General features: G+C 42.7%; 1 protein-coding gene across 7 annotated transcripts in view; it reads right to left on the bottom strand.

Moving 5' to 3' along the window:
- app (amyloid beta precursor protein) overlaps positions 1 to 21,047 on the bottom strand; it is a 117,292-nt gene extending 96,245 nt beyond the window's left edge. For 6 of the 7 annotated variants that reach the window (XM_012956722.1, XM_012956721.1, XM_012956723.1 and 3 more), the window contains exon 1: positions 20,689 to 21,047. In XM_012956722.1, coding sequence (XP_012812176.1) covers positions 20,689 to 20,742 — 54 coding nt within the window. In that variant the 5' untranslated portion in view covers positions 20,743 to 21,047. The remainder of the gene's footprint in view (positions 1 to 20,688) is intronic. The other variant, NM_001005698.1, reaches the window with a different exon arrangement.
- Between the last annotated feature and the right edge of the window lie 511 nt (positions 21,048 to 21,558).

Here is a 21,558-nt window from a genome sequence, read left to right as displayed (position 1 = left end):
TTCTACTGTCCCCTCGCTATAGGCTGACAGGGGCCCTCTGAAAGGTGTCATTATTCAACAGACTGAAATTCTCCTTTAGCTTAAGGTACAACTAATCAGCCAGGACTTTTGCTTCAATGAAAAACATTTTTACTAATATGGAAGTTGATATCTGTATTTATACAGGAGTGGAGGCTGCCATACTGTTCCACTCGGAAGCTTTCCATTGGCTACACGAGTATCAGCATCTCTACATATTGTACTCTCAATTATAATGTTCAGTTTAACACAACACTGTGTTCATATGACCTGTATTTTGCACTATGCTGATTTAGAGAAGTCAATATATCAATCATGTGGTAAAAATATGTCAATCATGTGGTAAAATAGAGCAATATGCCCTGGGTCTCTGCAGAACAGCAGTTATCCATATGTAAGTGCCGTAAAGCAAAATGGCGACAGCAGCGTAAGACAGTAACAACAATCATTTTATATCAGTGTTAATGTGGCTCCTTAGGTGTAGCCAGCGGGTGCAAGAACTTGAAGTCCAACAACTGATGTGTGCCAACAAAGCCTGTTTTGCCTTGGGCCTTGCCACAAGTAAATATGGTGCTAGGTACTAGCTAGCTACTCTAACCCTGGCCCCAGAAACCCACTGGCATGCCCAACATGGAGTCAGCCCCGCTACGGAACAGGCAGCTGGCAGCCCTCTAGCACTGGGGTCAGCAGCAGCATTCCATTCAACAGGTGCTGAGCAGCCGCTCCTCTCATCCTGACCTTAGCATTCATTACAGACAATTAACTGTGAGAAATGTAACAAGCCCAATAAGAGATAAAGGAAACTTTGAATAATAAGTTGAAATTTTGTAATGTTGACAGCTGCCAACACATCTACATAAATGTAAGCTCTTTAGGGCCAGGCCCTCTTTGCCTCGTGTCAGGTGCTGCATATTTATTGCATATACCTATTTATTGTACAGCGCTGCAGAATATGTTGGCTGCATTATGAACTCTGAGAATTTTCCTGAAAAATAAAGTAAAAGGATGAAATGTGATACAGCTACGGGACCAGTTTTCCAGAAAACCATTATCCAGAAAGCTCCAAATTACAGAAGGCCATCTCCCGCAGACTTCACTTCAATCAAATAATTAAATTTTTTTTAAATGATTTCCTTTCTTCCTGTAGTAATAAAACAGTTCTTTGTACAGGTATGGGGGTCACTTATCTGGACACCTATTATCCAGTAAGTTCCGAATTACAGAAAGGCCATCTCCCATAGACTTCATTATAAGAAATTAATTCTAATTTTTAGAAATGATTCCCTTTTTCTCTGTAATAATAAAACAGTACCTGTACTTGATCCCAACTAAGATATAATTACCCCTTATTGGAGACAGAACAGCCCTATTGGGTTTATTTAATGGTTAAATGATTCCCTTTTCTCTGTAATAATAAAACAGTACCTGTACTTGATCCCAACTAAGATATAATTAATCCTTATTGGGGGCAGAACAGCCCTATTGGGTTTATTTAATGGTTAAATGATTCCCTTTTCTCTGTAATAATAAAACAGTACCTGTACTTGATCCCAACTAAGATATAATTAATCATTATTGGAGGTAAAACAAGCCTATTGGGTTTATTCAATATTTAAATGATTTAGCAAACCTAAGGTATGGAGATCCAAATTACGGAAAGATCCCTTATCTGGAATACCCCAGGTCCCGAGCAATCTGGATAACAGGTCCCATAACTGTACCTGATCCAAACTAAGATATAATTAATTCTTATTGGAGGAAAACAATTCTATTGGGTTTATTTTATATTCCAATTATTTTTTAGAAGACTTAAGATACTGAAATCTAAATTATGGAAAGACCCAATATTTGGAAAGCCCCAGGTCCTAAACATTGTGGATAATAGGTCCCTACCTGTATAACAAGTAGCTCCTACTCCTACAAGTTAAGGTGGCCATATACCTGAACATTCACTCACTTAGAAAGGTTACCCATGAACTGGGCCATATTGGGCTTATCCTAGCATTTGGCTCTCGGGTCAACAAACGGATCATAACAAAGGCCAAGGCACTTGGGGACCATATTAGAAGGGGACCATATTAGCAAGCCAACGCTGTCCTTACTGTAAAGGGACCTGCCTGATAGATATCTGCCCAATTGGGGAGGGCCCATACATGGGCAGATAAACTTAGTCTGAAGGGATCAGCTTAAGCCCAAATATACATATGAAGTTTGTTTGATAAAATAGAAGCCAAGTATGGTTTACCAAACATTTATACAAAAACAGTGAATGCAAACCATACTGGTAAATAAGCTATATTTCCCCTTTAATTAGCGGCTTCCCAGGGTACCAAAATAGCGAGATTCTTTGTGCAGCTCAGTAGGTTCAGTTCACAGGCATCCGCTATTCATAGACAGGAGGACTGGGCAATTTGGGCATTTGGGATGCTAATTTTAACCAAAGGACAGATTCTTCACGGGAGGTTCTACTTGTGTTTATTTCCCTCGATTCTGCATGTGATACAAACAACGACAGCATTAAAATACTTGTACCCGTCTGACACTTCCTACAGAGTATTTCCATTAACATGCTGAATTAGCAGCTGCTACTCCCGCTGGCACCCATCAGACAGAAAGGCATTTGGAAGGAGCTACAGGATGTGGGTGTAACACGAGCGCCGGAGACAAACACTTGATCTTTCCCACCCAAAACACTCAAGCACACCGGCCCTGCAACCTGAGAAGGGGTTAACATATACCCTAATACACATGCATGTGTACCTCCAGGTCCATATTTAATGTTTATATGCAGCCGTTTATAAACAGCCCAGGCATCCATGTGGGCTTAACTAGACGGGACAGCTGCCAAAAAGGTGACATAAGCTGCCATATCGGTTTCTCCAGCAGTGACAGTTCCAAAATACTTGAGAGGGACAGGAAGAGAGTAGAGCACAGGAAAAGTCATTGTGGTACCTCTTCAGACACGGCGTGAAAGAATGTTCTCAATGAAACACGTATCCTGTGCGAAGGGATAGGCATCCTCACTGTGCTTTGTAATTCAAAGCGACTTTCCAGTATACATTAATTACAGACCTTGCCATGGTTTCTGCAAAAATATAGCTGCTTTTAAAAGCAATGTTTGTATGGCTATGTGTAGTCACTGCTGGTTCTGACTCCAGAAACAATGTAGCATGAGCCAGCTAATTAACAGAGCTGGAGGGGAACAGACTTCTGCTACACTGATTCAAGAGGCAGAACCAGAGAACAAAAAGGGATAAACACACTAACACCCAACTAACCATTGAGCATTTGTATATTGGAAACTTGCTTAGAATTATATTTTTTCACTCTTTAACTAGTATTATATACAACCAAGAAACTCAGGAGCTCTATAAGTTATCAGGCTGATGTTGCTCCATTTTATGAAAGTGAGCTTAAGGGTGAAGACACACTGGGCTACTAGTAGCAGCTACTTTTTCAAGGCTACTAAACTCAAGAAAATACCCTGCCATAGACAATACTGAGAATTGCCCCTGCCAACACACACGTAGAGACAATTATGAGCAAATGAAAAGTAGCTGCTACTAGTAGCTCTGTGTGTCTTCACCCTAACAAATAAGAATGCAGCCACTAGGGGTTATTTATTTATGCTTACAAACAAGGTTTTGACCCCCTCCTGTCTATAGAAATCTTCCCACCTGTGGTACCATCATGTTAGCTCAGCTAAACATATAGCACCCAGCGAAAGTGAGAGAAAACAGGGGGCTGTGGGAAACCGTTTCTTGGCCAGAGAGCTGAATTCCTTATCCAAGAGTCCAGGTGGCCACAGGTTTTATGCATAAATATGCAATAGAGGCCCAGAGCAAGAGTGAATTTAGATGGACTTTTACATGGAATATACAGAAATCTCTCTAAAACAAAGACTCCAGAAATACCATGTGGTGCCCTGCGTGACAGAAGCTTTGTTGGAGCTGGCAGGGCTCTCCGTGGGCAAGTATGAGCCTTGGCCGCAAGCAGAATGATAACCTGCCAGTCTCAACTGCCACCTTAGGAAGAGGTTGCCCTTGCACCACATTGAAGTCATAATTTTGTCCTGTTATCTGAAAAAATACAAGTTACTAGATGTTTCTTTCTACAGCCCACATGAGTGAAGGGATGTCACAATTGAACAATGGTTAACATTGCTGTTTCTAAGCACTGGGGTCCTGGTTCCAACAGCAGCAATTGTACCGCATTGAGATTATGTTCTCCAAATGTTAAGATGGGTTTCATAATGATACCCCAATAGCCCCCTACTTTTCCATCACATGCTGTACCCACAGCACAAAGATCCAACGTACAACCACAGTGGGCATTAAGTTATTTTTAAGCATCAACAACAACAAAAAATTCCCGTGGTTTTCTAATATACCATTTCAGTTCCACGTGCCCAAAAAAGGAAATGATTTACACAATAGAAAATTCCGGAATGATGACAGAACGGCTAATAAAGTGACTCCTGAGCAAAAAGACTGTTATGTGAGTAAATGGATTATGATATCTGCGAGGAGCTCCGCACACACTACATAATTCAGCATAATAAGGGCCATATCCGCTGTGCCAAGTTTATCAAACACACAGGACATAAATAGAAAAATAATCAAAAAGCCCTAAATGGCGTGTAAACCATGTAGCAACCATGACTGATCCGCTATATCAGAACATGGAAAAGCCACGGACAGAGCTCATTTCTCTCTAATACACCCATAATCCTTCATTGCTCCTTATTTCAGCAGTTAAAGACTACAGCAGCTCTACAGTCATTTTCAATGGAAAAAAACGGATTCCTCTGGGTTTCGCTTTTAACCGTAAAAAAAACCAAAAAACTATTTTATATATAAATCAGGATTAAGGATAATCTAATGCCAAGAAATTCTACAGTGGCTTGATAATTTGGGACAAAGGGCTCCCATGGCAGAGACATTGTGTTTTTAGCTGAAGACAATTTCCCTTTATAAAAAGCAAGAGATAAATCTCTGGGGGCACCATAAAGCACGGCTGAGACTGACCATGCTGGCATTTTGTCAGAAATCTAGTCAAGGATGTTGCCACATATACATAAATTACAGGGCCACTTAGGGCCGAGCTGGAGAAACTGCAAATGAAACACAAAGAAACACAACGAATGGTTATTGCCTTGCCCCATAGATTGTTTAAGCTGTTTTCGATTGTCCAAGGGACACAGTCACCCGGTAACTTACAATAAATCTGATTAAACGCTGAGCAGCGACAAGGGGCCCCTCCAATATAAAAAGTCAAATTCTTTAAGGTAATTTAAAGGTACATGGGCCCCTTAAGCAAACAAGTTGTTTCCCTATTAAGTTTGTGGTTTTCTTAATGAAAAGGATGAGAGTCGGCATGGTGCGCCAATAGCTCTGTATGAACACGTGGCGGTGACAGTCGCCTACAGGTGTAACTGCTGTTGCACGAGAGGCCAAGCGTGACAGCACACAGGCCGTGTATACACAAGAAGCATATTCATATATGGAACAAGCTCTACAAAAGTATTAAAGAAGAAATATGTACCTGTATCCAACATGAGCATAACAAATACAAAATGCCTTTTCATTAAAACCATTAACACGCTTGGGATGCGTTCGCCAGAAACCCATTATCCATGAAGTTTTGAATTAGGAGAAGGTCATCTTCTATAGACTCCATTTTAAGCAAATACAGGTATGGGACCTGTTATCCAGAATGCTCGGGACCAGGCGTTTTCCGGATAAGGGATCTTTCCGTAGTTTTGATCCCCATAACTTAAGTCTGCTAAAAATCATTTAAATATTGAATAAACCCAATAGACTTGTTCTGCCCCCAATAAGGGGTAATTATATCTTAGTTGGGATCAAGTACAGGTACTGTTTTATTATTACAGAGAAAAGGAAATCATTTTTAAAAAATTATAATTATTTGCTTATAATGGAGTCTATGGGAGATGGCCTTTTCTGTAATTCGTAACTTTCTGGATAATGGGTTTCCGGATAAGGGATCCCATACCTGTAATTACATTTTTTAAAACTGATTTCCTTTTCCCTGTAATTATAAAACAGTATGTTGTTCTTGATCCTACAATATAATTAATCCTTACTGGAGGCAAAACATTTCTTTTGGGTTTATTTCAAGTTTAAGTTATGGAAAGATCCCTTATCCAGAAAACCCCTGGACACAAGCACTCTGGATAACAGGCCACATACCTGTAGACCTATTTTAATTAACCTTAAAAAACAGTGCGGATTGGCAATATATTATCCTAGCTCCAACCTCCTTGGTTCTGCAGAGCAAATGTGGAAGGAGGAAAAGCCTTCCCAGGTAAACTCCTCTCTATCTGTAAACCTGGGACACATGAAGGAGACAGTAATGCCCAACTAGATCTAAATAAGAGTGGTTGGCACAATGACCCTACTTTTGGGTGCTGGTGAAACAACAATTTCCATGCAACGGATGTGGCATAAACATGACAACATGATCTTGGTAAGGCCACCTCTCTCTACTCACATCAGTGGCTTAAGGCCAGAAAGGATTCAAAGAAACACAGAGATGGGGAGGTCCAGGTTCTGGGGCTAGATCTAAAGTACTGCATTGCTGCTGTACATGCACGCTCATGCAGCAGCCCTATAACACATGCTCACTATTTTTAAAAGTTGCCCATTGTTGTTTCCCAGCAGCTGCGTAAACGTTACCGCTTTGCACTCCGTTTCCCTTTATAACAAGATTTTATTGAATTTCCCAGCATTGTTTGCACTACTTCCCTATGTAAATGATTCCTCAGTAGCGGGCTGTTTGTTTAAGTTTGTTCAAAGACAACACCACACACAATAGTAAATATTTAATGCTGTAAAGGCACACAGTTATTTCCCTTTTATACAGGAGCCATAGTTTCTATTTAATGGGTGAAAATACACTGTTTACAAGTAAGGAGTTATTTTAATGTATAATTTCTACAATGTGTAAAGCAGGGATCCCCAACCTTTTATACCCGTGAGCCACATTCAAATGTAAAAAGTGTTGGGGAGCAACACAAGTATGGAAACAGGTCCTGGGGGTACAAATAAGAGATATAATTGGCTATTTGGTAGCCTCTATGTGGACTGGCAGCCTATAGAGGGCTCTGTTTGGCTTTACACTGGGTTTTTATGCAACCAAAACTTGCCTCCAAAAATGAGCACCTACTTTGCAGCCACTGGGAGCAACATCCAAGCAGTTGGTGGGCAACATGTTCACAAACCACTGGTTGGGGATCACTGGTGTAAAGGAACAGCATGCCATTCAGTGCTGCCTGGGGTCTATAATAGCTAGGAAGTGACCCTTTTAAATTAGATATGTCCCTCAGTTGGCCATGGGTCACCATGTACAGGTATGGGACCTGTTATCCAGAATGCTCGGGACCTGGGGTTTTCTGGATAAGGGATCTTTCCATAATTTGGGTCGCCATATCTTGTCTGCTAAAAATCATTTAAGTATTGAACCCAATAGGCTTGTTTTGCCTCTAATAAGGATTTATTATACCTTAAATAGGATCAGGTACAAGGCACTGTTTTACAATTGCAGCGAAATAGGAAACCATTTTCAAAAATTAGAATAATTTTCTTATAATAGAGTCTATGGGAACTTTCTGTATAACGGGTTTCCGGATAACGGATCCCATACCTATACCAACAATTATGGGCAAAAAGCAAAGTGGTGCACAGTGGCCTCTCCCTACTGCCCAGGTACTGATAGAGTAGGGATAAACAGGCAGGCACACAGATACGCAGTGAATAGAATATAAATACTTTCTGTTCAGAGATTACTTTTCAGTAAGGAGGCTCAGCTCCCAGTAGCAATCCCAGGCACAGTACAGCCCTTTATTGGTTCCTCTGAACAATCCCTTCTTTCACTCCCCTACACAAAGACTGAGCAGCATTATGGCAACCCCATATTCCTTTGCCATCCCCTGATTACATTCATGACAGCGAAGCACTCTTATAAAACATTAGTTATTTGCTTTCTCCACCTTGTTAAAGTAAAAATAACTAAACAAGCTTGCTGCCACTTATCTGACACGTTAAGACAAGCACCCTGCCTCGCCTCAGACTAGATCAGGTGGGGCAAAGACTTCACAGGCTTAACTGTGTTTACATTGTTGCTCCAGCCTATCAGGACTCCCCTGCAGCAGCCATGTCAGAGACTGAAAGATAAGTACTGTATATACTCGAGTATAAGCCTAGTTTTTCAGCACCCAAAATGTGCTGAAAAAGTCACCCTCGGCTTATACTCGAGTCGGGTGCCATGGGTCCCTCTAGACTAGCACCCTCTCTCCTTTGTGTGCAAATTAGGCCCCCCGCAACCAGACCCTCCAGTGCCCTGGCCTAGGCTCCCACTAGCAATACTTATTTCCCCTTACATCCCTCCGGGACTGGGTCTGCTGCAAGTTTGCCAATGTGCAGTGAGCGTGGGGTAGTACTCATATTGTTTTTGTTGACCCTCTTCTCCGCTTACAGAGCTAGTTTACTGTTTTTCTTTGAAATAAATATTAAAAAACATATACCCCACTGATGCCTCATTTAATGTAATTTTATTGGTATTTATTTTGATTGTTAAAACTTAGCAGTAGCGGCTGCATTTCCCACCCTAGGCTTATACTCGAGTCAATAAGGTTTTACAATTTTCTTAGGTAAAATTAGGTACCTCGGCTTATATTCGGATCGGCTTATACTCGAGTATATACGGTAATAGGAAGGGAGGTGAGGTGAGGTAATAGTTTTAACTTTTTTTTTAACCAATAATGATCCTTTGAAACCTGAAATCAGAAATATGTCGGCATCAATGTTGGAAAACTATTTTCCCCCCCAAACAGTGTAGGTCTCCATATAAATATACAGGTATTGGACCCCTTATCCGGAAACCTATTATCCAGAAAGTTCCGAATTACAGAAAGGCCATCTCCCATAGACTCAATTTTTATCAAATAATTCACATTTTTAAAAATGATTTCCTTTTTTCTTTAATAATAAAACTGTACCTTGTACTTGATCCCAACTAAGATATAATTACCCCTTATTGGGGGCAGAACAGCCCTATTGAGTTTATTTAATGGGTAAATGATTCCCTTTTCTCTGTAATAATAAAACAGTACCTGTACTTGATCCCAACTAAGATATAATTACCCCTTATTGGGGGGCAGAACAGTCCTATTAGGTTTATTTAATGGTTAAATGATTCCCTTTTCTCTGTAATAATAAAACAGTACCTGTACTTGATCCCAACTAAGATATAATTACCCCTTATTGGGGGGCAGAACAGTCCTATTAGGTTTATTTAATGGTTAAATGATTCCCTTTTCTCTGTAATAATAAAACAGTACCTGTACTTGATCCCAACTAAGATATAATTACCCCTTATTGGGGGGCAGAACAGTCCTATTAGGTTTATTTAATGGTTAAATGATTCCCTTTTCTCTGTAATAATAAAACAGTACCTGTACTTGATCCCAACTAAGATATAAATAATCCTTATTGGATGCAAAACAGCCCTATTGGTTTAATTACCATTAAAATAATGTTTTTATTAGACTTAACGAAAGAGATCCGAATTACGGAAAGACCCCTTATCCGGAAAACCCCAGATCCAGCGCATTCTGGATAACAGGTCCCATCCATGCATTGCATAAAACAGCCCATATGTAAAATCCTGCTTCATTTTTTTCATAAAATGAAACTTTTCTAGCAATACGTGCCATTGGGTAATCCTAAATAGAAAACTGCCATTTTGGGATCATACGACTGACAGTGCACACAAACAAACCAAGGGGACACATACACGTTAGGTCACATCAGCCAATGAATGGACAAAGTTCTGTCTTTTACTCTCACACTTCTTCCTGTTAGAGTCGCAATATTTCCCGTCAGGTGATCTCTGAGGGAGCACACAAAATGTCGGCTCATAGGTAAAGTTGTAAAAGGGCAATATTTACCGATATATATTCCAGTTTGATTCTTTAATAGGCCACTTGAGATAATATAAAGCATATGCTGGTTGGATATTCATTTATGCTGTTTTTTAACAGCATAAAATAGGCACTTGATATTTTTCATCCAGAAGGGCACTTTTGCAGCTTATAGTCATTGTTGGTGGTTTTTCAGATTTTGTGGTTTCTGAGATTTTAGGAATTTTAGGCTGCTAACACAAGGCTCTCTGCTCGGCAGCTCTCTTTAAAAGTCAGAGTGTCAGCCACCCTAACCGTACATGCAACCAGCTGATTAAAAGACCTGCAGGATAACTGACTTCGGCTACATGGTTTCAAGAGTCAGAACCAGAAAGCAAAGAGGCATAATTATTGCTTTCAACTTTAATTACATTTAAAAATAGCCCGAAAGTCATTGAAAAGACTGGAAAGTTTCTGGGAAGTACATTTTCTTTTATCACGCAGAAAACAAGTTTTTAGGTGGGGTTCCCCTTTAGCACAATTACCACACCATGTCTCCATACACAGAGGATTTTATAAGAACACGTGACAGCAGTTGGTTCTTTGCAGTAGGATTAGCAGTAACGACTGCAGTGTACATTTAACATGAGAGTAATAAAGGCATCGATGAAAAGAACTTTTCTCACTTGCAGGTAGTCGGCAAGGGCATCTTCCACTCGCAGCAGGTGCAGAACTCTGCAATTTATTGAAAAATATATATATATGTGGGATACAGTGATGCAGGAATTGCTGCTGACACCACCACAGTGCAATGATGTATGAGTGCTTATATACAGCAGCTGCAGTACGGTCAGACCTTTATAGTCTGCACTAGATCGGCAAACTAGAACCTTCAGAGAGCAGGTATTTTAACATAGCAATGACAAATCAGCCCGTGCCCTGCAAATTTCACCTTTAAAAGTGCATGCATTGTGCCACCCATACACAGCACGGCCACACCTGACTACTATGAAAATGAATAGGTGCAGAAAAGCACTAACACCATTTCTCTACTCTATCCCCTTATTAAATGTAACAGCCTTCATTCCAGTTGGTCCGTTTAGGACCTTTTAAAGGTATTTAGAATTAGCAACCCTAAAGATGTATTCATGGTTCTTTCTTTATTGCTACCACCACTATCCCTGTCCTACACACATTGTGATCAGATGCAGCCCAGCATACCCTGCAATACAATACAATGAAATACAAAACGCAGAAGAAGTTTTTTTAAAGAATTGTAAATACTGCAGAGGTCATATCATACACAAGTGTGTAAAGGTACACAGAAGAGACAAGCAAGGCAGGTTAAAGGATAGGATTATCTTAATAGTATATAAAGAGTAGTAACAACCAACTAAAGTTGGCCACACACCAGAATACCTTGCCAAAAGCAGATATGTACTCAATTTGGGCACCACACATGCTAGGCTACATTGGGCTGATCCAATTATTTGACCCCACAGGTCAACAATCAGATCATACCACATTAATATGCTGCTGTTGTCCATGTTCCACAGCTTTTTGACATACTTAATACATTTCTGGCCAGATCAAAATCAGATAAAAATCATATAGGCAGGTCGGCGGACTTGTCACCATACAAGGACCACTAAACTACTGACTTGATATGGAGGAGCCGAGTCAGGAGCCAATCTTGGGCTGTGTATGGCCACCTTCAAAAGATATATAGACGTCAATAACATCTCTCTCTTGGGAAAAGACACACAACACGGGAGTCAATCATACTAATGGGGCAGTTACCATTAGCAACTAATCAGAATGCTTGTTCTTTAGTCTCACTGGGGTTGAATAATCAAGAAGCAACTGCCGATTAGTTGCTATGGGTAACAACCTTACATTTACTCCATTCTTGAGAATTACAATAGCCCCCCCTCCCGTGCTTGTGTATGGATCTATACATGTTTGGGAGCTATCACACTTTTTGCCCTGACCAAAGGAAAACAAATACCAATTCAGTACATAATATATAAGACTGCTACACAGCAAACTGCAGTAGTTTTTTTAGTTCCAGGACAAATAAAAATAATTTACCCTGTCTGACCTTTAAATAAGGAAATGCCATATTTCAGGTCATAGGATAAGAGCATTTGGATCCCTCTGGTCTCTTTAGAAGGCATCAATGAAGTTCTAGAGCAGTGACCCCCAACCAGTGGCTCAACATGTTGCTCACTAGCCCCTTGGATGTTGCTCTCAGTGCCCCCAAACCAGGAAGTTATTTTTGAATTCCTGATTTGGGGGCAAGTTTTCGTTGAATAAAAACAAGATTTCCTACCAAATAAAGCCCCCTGTAAGCTGATAGGGTGCATAGAGGCTGCCTAATAGCCAATCTTAGCCCTTATTTGGCACCTCCATGAACTTTTATGGTGCTTGTGTTGCTCTCCAAGTCTTTTTACATTTGACTGTGGCTCACGAGTAAGAAAGGTTGGGGAACTCTGTTCTAGAGGTTCAGATACTAACAAAGATACTCAACTGCTCCAGTGCATTTACCAGTGTGCAACTGTTTAGGAGCCTCTGCAAGCACTGCCTGGTGGGTGTCATTGCAGGAACATGACTTGACTCCTAGACATACACATCATCTTATCTTCTAGTAGGGTTGGTTCTTTATGGGTATCATCACAATCCCTATATATGGACCTTTTTGTCAAAGTCATTACCCAATTTGCTCTAGTTTAGGGCTGTCCAACTAGGTTCCCAGGCACAAACCTGACCCTTAAAAGATTTGTACAGCCTCCCCAAGGACTTCCCCACTACTTGCAGTGACAACACTGCTCTAGATCAACCAAAGCAAACAAACCAGTGGACCACATCTATCTTGAGGGCACTGGAACCAGGACGGCCTCACTACAGAGAAGTAACTAGTTGGGTTCTGCATGACTGTTCTTCTGTCACCGCTATATGGTGGAAGTATTAAAACCACAGACAGGATTAAGGCTACAAAGGAATCAGTTTTCACTGCAACTCTTTATGGGATAAGCTGCTCATTGTTTTGTGCCTGAGCAAGTAAATACCCCATCACAGAAGGGTAAAACCTCTTTGCTAAGGATTGTGCTTTTCAGTGTTATAGAGTTATATACCTATTTTTTTCAGGAATTAATGTGGTGCCAGTTTCAGGCCCCCTCATTCTTGCTTTATCTGCTCACTGCTGTTTTGAAAATATCATTTATTTCATGCTAAAAAGCTGACGTGTCGCAAAAATCTAGAACTAAATCTCTAGGAAAGGCAAAGAATTTCAATCTCGACACGGGACAAACACGTCAGTTAAAATGAGGAACTTTCTTATAAAAACAGAAGTGTCACGCAGCGAAGCTAAAACAGCGCTTAAAGGGACACTGTCATGATTTTTATGGCGTACTTTTTCTAAATTACATTCTACCATTTAAAATTCTATTCTTGAACCAACAAATGTATTTTTAGCTGTAATATTGGTGTGTAGGCGCCATCTCAGTGCATTGTGCCTGATTCTGAACTTTCAGAAGGAGCCGGCGCTACACATTAGAACTGCTTTCAGGTAGCCTATTGTTTCTCCTACTCCCATGTAACTGGAGGAGTCCCAAGCAGGACTTGGATTTCTTACTATTGAGTGCTATTCTGATACCTACTGGGAGCTGCTATCTTGCTCCCTTCCCATTGTTCTGCTGATCGGCTGCTGGGAGAGGGGGATATCATTCCAACTTGCAGCTCAGCAGTAAAGTGTGACTGAAGTTTATCAGAGCACAGGTCTTATGGTTGTGGAACCCTGGGAAATGATTACGATTAAGCTTAAGGTGGCCATGCATGCTCAAATTTGTTTGGGCAATGTGACTGATTTTGACCTCAGTGCCTGAACAGATAAGCATGACTACTCTGTTACTCTCGCAATGCTGATAGATCCTTTATTTTGGTGGATGCCAATATAATAATATATATATATATAATGATATTTGGCAGCCTCTATGTGGAATGTTTGGCAGTACACCTGGGTTGTTATGCAACCAAAACATGCCTCCAAGTCAGAAATTTAGAAATAAGCAGCTGCTTTCAGGCCATTGGAAGCAACATTTAAGAAGTTGGTGAGCAGCATGTTGCTCATGAGCCACTGGTTGGGGACCACTGACATAGACGAAGAGTCCAACCAATGGTCAGGACTCACTTAGCTTCTAACAAGGTTACAGGAAAACACTGGGGCATCATCCACAGTTCCAAGAACATCTAGAATCTGATGTTTCATCCTAAATCTCCCCCGAACTGACCTTCAAGACTGAATTCCTGGAGTATATAGCAGACTAAGTAGCCATTCTCTCCAGATTTTACCCTAAAAGGCCTAAAACCGAGACCCTCCTGTCAATGCTCCAAGACCCACCCAGGGATGCCAGTCCCACAGTTTGGAAACCACTGGCCTACATGAATGAATCAATGCTCTTTGGCCCTCTAGGAGTGTGGGAAACCTGCACCAATACACAAAGAAACAAGTCAAGTATGAGAATGTCGCCAGCAATGGAGAACTAAGGGATTTGTGAAAAAGCCCTCACTCCTAGTAAGTGGCACCCAAGTGGCAGCTGTGAGTGGCCTTTTGCCATTATAAATCACAAACGCACACACTTTTACTACTTCCAGTTGCGATGGGAAAAAAAACCAGCAGCAAATTGCATGCATATTAAGAGCATTGAGCATGAATGTTCCATACACTTACCAGTCAGGTGCAGAGGGGCATCTTGACCATGTGTGCCATTGCACTTAATATTTTAGTGGAGATAAACAGGAGTCATACATGATGGAACAGAATTGTTGCTGCCAATAAATATTTTATTGCAGGTGCTGGAGCAACAGATATACCCTTTAAATGTAAATATTTTCACCATATGGCCTTACTTTCCCTTTAAAGTAAAAGCGACATTTTCTAGCTGGGAAAATATGCAGGAACGTCAATGCTACCCAAGGCACAGATCACATGCATGAGATTTAAGGCGGACAAAACAGGTTTTATTGTGTGCTACTTGTCATGCAACATGGGCCTCAAAGGTATCGGCCGCCTTCCTAGGAATCACAATCAGTTCTGCAAAGGTTTCCAACCACAAATCTCCTTGCAGAGGTGCCACTTTCCCTTCTGGCAGCTCTGAACTACAACTCTCAACATGACAGAATGGTGGCAGTAGAATTACTGATACCTTGAAAGGCTCAAAGTAACAATAAAGAGAGCCATATGGCTAGGCAATATGGTCATTTGCAACAAATCTGCCCAACTCTCCCTTCATGTGTGCACCCCTAAGGCGACAGATTTGACAGGAGAAGCTGAGTTCACACCCCCAAAGAAAAACATGGCACAGTGGCATGAATTCATTCAGTTACATGACTGATCTGACAGGTCTCTGTACCATCACGTCAAAGTCTGACTGCCAGGATGAAACTCAGGCCACCTAATGTCTTCCATCAGCACAAGTAAGTGTCAGCAGCCTTAACTGCCATCTTGGTGTGCAACTATGAAAGAGGTTGTCATAATTAGGTTCCAAAATTAGGTAGAACCCAAAGTATGTGACAGACAGTGGCATAACTATAAGAGAAGCAGATGCTGTGACTACTAGAGATCCCAGGGGGTATAGGGGGCCCCAGTGGGGTCACTGACTAAGAGACTAATAATGCAATTCTTGCATAAGAAAACCTTCCTTAGGCTGTAAAGCATCATCCCACTGGCAAAACTAACACCTCCTCCAAATCAGTATTCTTGGCATACAGTGCAAAAGGCAGAAATCTAATTATTCCGCCCTGTGAACGTCACATGCGATTAAGTCATAACAAGGCACGAAGATTAAGAAAAAAAAATCCCTAAGGCATTGCACTAGCAGCAAAGTCACACCTGCCCAGCACGCTATCAGCCCTCACTATGGAAGTCAGACACACAGGGGTACCAAGGAAGCTCTGATGCCAGGCACTCAGTTGGTACTAGGTCACAGAAATCAAACAATGGCTACAGAATAAATATATACGGCAGCAATTGCAGTTCCCCAGGGCCGAGCAGGCAACGCAGCAGAGGCCTAAACGCCCTTCTGCCCGGGCAGATTTGTACAGGATCAAAGCGAATAAGCCCAGCTACCCAGGGAGCGGCGTCTCATGTGCCCGCATACAGCAACCGGGGCATCATTACCGGCTAATCACATCTGCCAACAATGGCCGCCTCGCTCTCTTCCAAACAGATAAAGGCAGCTCTAAAGCTAAATGTCTTCTCATTGTTTAGAAACAGCAAAGCTTTATTGGTGAAAGAGTTAAAAGATGGATAAATTGCCATCAGCTCTCCCCAGCTTACCGTGCAACCAAATGAACAGCTGTTGGGGGTGCTGGGAGTTGTAGTTGAGGACAATAAATGTTGCCTGCCTTTACAAGAGGCATATATAATGATGTAAATGTATGTATATAAATAAATATGTAGTTACAGATGCAGCCCCTATGATTCTTTTATTAGATGGCATCATATTGTACTAGCACTGAACCCGGAACGAGTCAGGGACCACATTTTGAATGTCGGCCACCACCGATATAGAGCTTAAAATTAGTTTGAAATAAATAAAACATTCTCATAGCAGCTTCATTTATTTATGAATAGGAAAGGGAGCTGACATATTGCTTAACCCTAATGAGCCATAATGAGTGTGCTGCAAAAGCAAGCAGTAGGATATCTCCCATAAATGTAAAAATGTAGAAAGGAATGTTCTGCATGCAAAAATATACCATATTTTTCTCACTGTAGACCTGTAGAAGTGTAGCTAGGGGCAAAAGAAAGCCCCCACTTTATTCTTTATGTGAACTGGCTAAATAAAACTGCCAGAAGGATTATTCACTACAATGCAAAATGCTTGCGCTTCAAATAGGGTGGTTTTGGGCTGACTTTCTGCCAATGCACAACGGAACCGAGGCACAAATCACAGCGTTATAGTGCAGTGCTGTCACAGAAACCCTTCTGCTGCACTACAACTCCCAGCAACCCCCATGAAACAGTGAAACACACCGCAATACAACAAAATCTGGGGGATTCCAGTTTGGAATGTTTGTGAAAACAGAATACAATAAGATAATTTGTATTGCAAAGGCCCTTCATTTGTGAAGGGTGCTCCTCACTGCAACAATTCTATTAGAAAACCACAGGCAAGTAAGTTATAACGATCAATTATTTACTGAATAGGAAAGACCTCTTGCATACTAATCAGGCGGCTGTTACAAGCTCCGACTTGAGCCAATTATAAGAAACCCACCGATGTGTTTTTGTCTCTTAATAATGGCTGGACCTTTTCCAGGGAGTGCGTCTCGACGGTTGTTCCATAACAGGGAAGTGGTATTTATGCAATACACATATGTATGTGTAAGAGTGGCATCTTTTAGGCATGAGCTGGGCACTGTCTCATATAGAGCCCAGCTTGTTACAGAATAATACCACTGAGTTATCGGTATGAGCTGGGCACTGTCTCATATAGAGCCCTGCTTGTAACAGAATAATGCCACTGAGTTATAGGTATGAGCTGGGCACTGTCTTATATAGAACCCTGCTTGTTACAGAATACTGCCACTGAGTTACAGGTATGAGCTGGGCACTGTCTTATATAGAACCCTGCTTGTTACAGAATACTGCCACTGAGTTACAGGTATGAGCTGGGTACTGACTTATATAGAACCCTGCTTGTTACAGAATAATGCCACTGAGTTATAGGCACAAGCTGGGCACTGTGTCATACACATCCTGCATGTTACAGAATAATGTCCCTTAGTTATAGGGACGAGCTGGGCACTGAATTGTATACATCCCCCATGTTACAGAATAATGTCCCTTAGTTATAGGCACGAGCTGGGCACTGAATTGTATACATCCCCCATGTTACAGAATAATGTCCCTTAGTTATAGGCACGAGCTGGGCACTGAATTGTATACATCCCCCATGTTACAGAATAATGTCCCTTAGTTATAGGCACGAGCTGGGCACTGAATTGTATACATCCCCCATGTTACAGAATAATGTCCCTTAGTTATAGGCACGAGCTGGGCACTGAATTGTATACATCCCCCATGTTACAGAATAATGTCCCTTAGTTATAGGCACGAGCTGGGCACTGAATTGTATACATCCCCCATGTTACAGAATAATGTCCCTTAGTTATAGGCACGAGCTGGGCACTGAATTGTATACATCCCCCATGTTACAGAATAATGTCACAGAGTCATAGGCAGGAGCTGGGCACTGTGTCATACACATCCTCCATGTTACAGAATAATGCCACAGACTTATAATCATGGGCTGGGCACTGTCTTATATAGAGCCTCCACGTTACAGAATAACGTCCCTTAGTTATAGGCATGAGCTGGGCACTCTCATATACGTCCTCCATGTTAAAGAATAATGCCACAGAGTTATAATCAAGAGCTGGGCACTGTCTTATATACGTCCTCCATGTTAGAGAATGCTGCCACGGAGTTAAAGGCACGAGCTGTGTACTGTCTCATTTAGAACCTCCATGTTACAGAATAATGCCACTGAGTGAAGGGTATAGAGGGAAAGGGATGAATGGAAAAGCTTCCCAACACCTAGCGGTGGGAGAATTTCTATGCAGCACTGCAAAGACGCCATCTTCTCCGTCTTAATCTTTCTTCAGTCAAATCCTTTTATCTATGGCTTCTCATTCCCACCCTAAGGAACAGCCTGTAGCCTCCCCCGCACCCCCTCCCTATGAGCCTCTGTGCAGAGAATCAGATCAATCAGGAGCCTATTTATCAAAGGGTGCTGTGGGTGTTCGGAATATCCCCTGCCCTAGCTTATTTATCAGGCATTCCCAGCAATTCCACCCGATCCTGTCAATGCACAACACAGACATATAACTGGGAGAGAGAGGCAAGAGATTACAATGAGAGAGAGGTGATTTTAAGTGACTGTGCCAGGAATTCAGCCCGAGCCGTGGGAGATTGCTCCTGCGCTGTATGAGTCACGCACTGGCACGGATAGAGATGTACATACAGGAGACAGATACCTGGCTACATGTCTCAGACGGCCAGACGTGGGAGAGGACAGGTAAAGTAAAGTGAGACACCCAGTCTGCACAATATACCCCCCAGGAAGCCTCCCTACCCCATTGCCAAGGTGTGCCAGGGCCAGGGGCGGCGATGCTTAGAAAGATAAACCTCAGATAAACATAGTTGCAAGATACACAGCTACAGTCATTATCTTAATATCAACCACAACCAGGTCCAACCTGTCCTTAAACTACAAGTCCCAGCAGCCACTGACATCACAAAATACTCAGAGCTGGCTTATAGGATGGTAGCCGAGGGTGCCCCAGGGGGCTAAGACTAACCCATAATATGAAAGGATGAGCTCACTCCTAGGAGCACAGACATACTGAGGGCACTGCCACTTCATAGATTTTCTTTTTTTTTTTTGCTGATATTAAATAGAATTCTTTCCTGGTCTGCCCTCACCCACCCACAGTGTTCCCTTGCTTTGGATTATGGGGGATGGGGGGGGTCATTCATGTGACCTGCGGTCCATTCATCTCAATGAAAGTGCCAGGGCTAGCACATCTCCAATGGGTGGGAATGAGACTGTGTGAGTGTGAGGGGGCATCAGTAGGGCATGAAGGCATTAGTCTGACCTATGCCAGCGGTGCCCAGGTATCATTATAGGAGGGTAACCCACCCTATGCATCATGGGTAAGTGGTGCCAAGGTATTGGTATAGGAGGGCAGCCCACCCTATGCATCATGGGTAAGTGGTGCCCAGGTATCATTATTGGAGGGTAACCCACCCTATGCATCATGGGTAAGTGGTGCCCAGGTATCATTATAGGAGGGTAACCCACCCTATGCATCATGGGTAAGTGGTGCCCAGGTATTATTATAGGAGGGTAACCCACCCTATGCATCATGGGTAAGTGGTGCCCAGGTATCATTATAGGAGGGTAACCCACCCTATGCATCATGGGTAAGTGGTGCCAAGGTATTGGTATAGGAGGGCAGCCCACCCTATGCATCATGGGTAAGTGGTGCCCAGGTATCATTAAAGGAGGGCAGCCCACCCTATGCATCATGGGTAAGGGGTGCCCAGGTATCATTATTGGAGGGTAACCCACACTATGCATCATGGGTAAGTGGTGCCCAGGTATCATTATAGGAGGGTAACCCACCCTATGCATCATGGGTAAGGGGTGCCATGGTATCATTATAGGAGGGTAACCTACACTATGCATCATGGGTAAGGGGTGCCAAGGTATCATTATAGGAGGGTAACCCACCCTATGCATCATGGGTAAGGGGTGCCAAGGTATCATTATAGGAGGGTAACCCACCCTATGCATCATGGGTAAGTGGTGCCCAGGTATCATTATAGGAGGGTAACCCACCCTATGCATCATGGGTAAGGGGTGCCCAGGTATCGGTATATCAGGGCTGCATCTCCTGGGTGGCAGTCAGCCCCCTCAGTCACTCACTCACCCACCCATAATGCATCACTGGAGGGCAGGGGGGTATAATAAAGAGTCCATTCATTGCAATGAGTGTAGCAGGGCTGGCAGCCCTATAATGGCACTGCATACAGTGATAGCAATGGGAGGGGGTCAGGTAGATGCACAAAGGGAAAGGTGGCACTGCATCAAAGCGCTGCTCCCTCTGGCAGCCGAGCAGCCCCGGCACACAATCCCCCACCCTCCCCCGATCCATTCCCCCGATCCATTCCCCCATACCTCCAGCGCTAGCGCTCCGGCAGCCAGCACAAGCAGCGTTATATGGGGCAGCATGGCTGCGGATCCACCACCGATCGACCCTTAATATCCGCGATTACAGGCAGCTGTGAATAAAAGGAAACCGCCGAGACACAAAGCCGATTTCCTCCGGGCTACTGATCGGGACTGAACGGCACAAGGGAGGGCACAGCCGCACTCACATCCAAAGGCTGCGTCAGCTGATCCGGCCCACTGATCTGCGCCCTCTAGAGACCGCCTGCTGGAAGAGATAAGGTATTGCAAGCTGATACAGTACACACTGAGCGGCTTTTGGGATACCCTGCTGGAATTTTTAGGTACTGCAGGTTAGTACTGTACACACGGATTAACCCTCGGGAGCCCCTGCAGGAGAGAAGTAGGTACTGCACACTGACATTGTACAGTTGGATCTTGGCTGCCAGGCAGCAAGTGCAGAGGGGGCGGGGTCTGACAAAGCGCCGCCCCCTGGCTCTAGCATTACCTTTCTCTTTTCAGGTCACAAACATTTTCCCTAGGGAGTCAGAGCGTATCTGTTGCTAAAGCGACGCTGCGCTTGTCATTATTACTGCCTGTAGGATTTTTGCTGCTTCTAGTTACAGTAGTGAGGAGAGATGGCCTTTGTCCCGACCCCTAGGGTCACAGGGTCCCATAGGTGAGATGATAGTTACATGAATATGGTTGTCTACAGGTTTCTATAACCCGTTTTTTGGCAGTAAAACAGACAAGGACCCTCATGGGTTAATAACATAAAATGCTATTAGAAAAAATAGATACTTGGGGATCTGCCAGTAACAATGGAAATAAAGAAGGTAAGGTTTAGGGCTCTGGCACACGGGGAGATTAGTAGCCCAC

This window comes from Xenopus tropicalis, chromosome 2, assembly GCF_000004195.4.
Source record: "Xenopus tropicalis strain Nigerian chromosome 2, UCB_Xtro_10.0, whole genome shotgun sequence".
Lineage (NCBI taxonomy): Eukaryota > Metazoa > Chordata > Amphibia > Anura > Pipidae > Xenopus > Xenopus tropicalis.
This window is presented reverse-complemented; position numbering and strand designations above follow the sequence as displayed.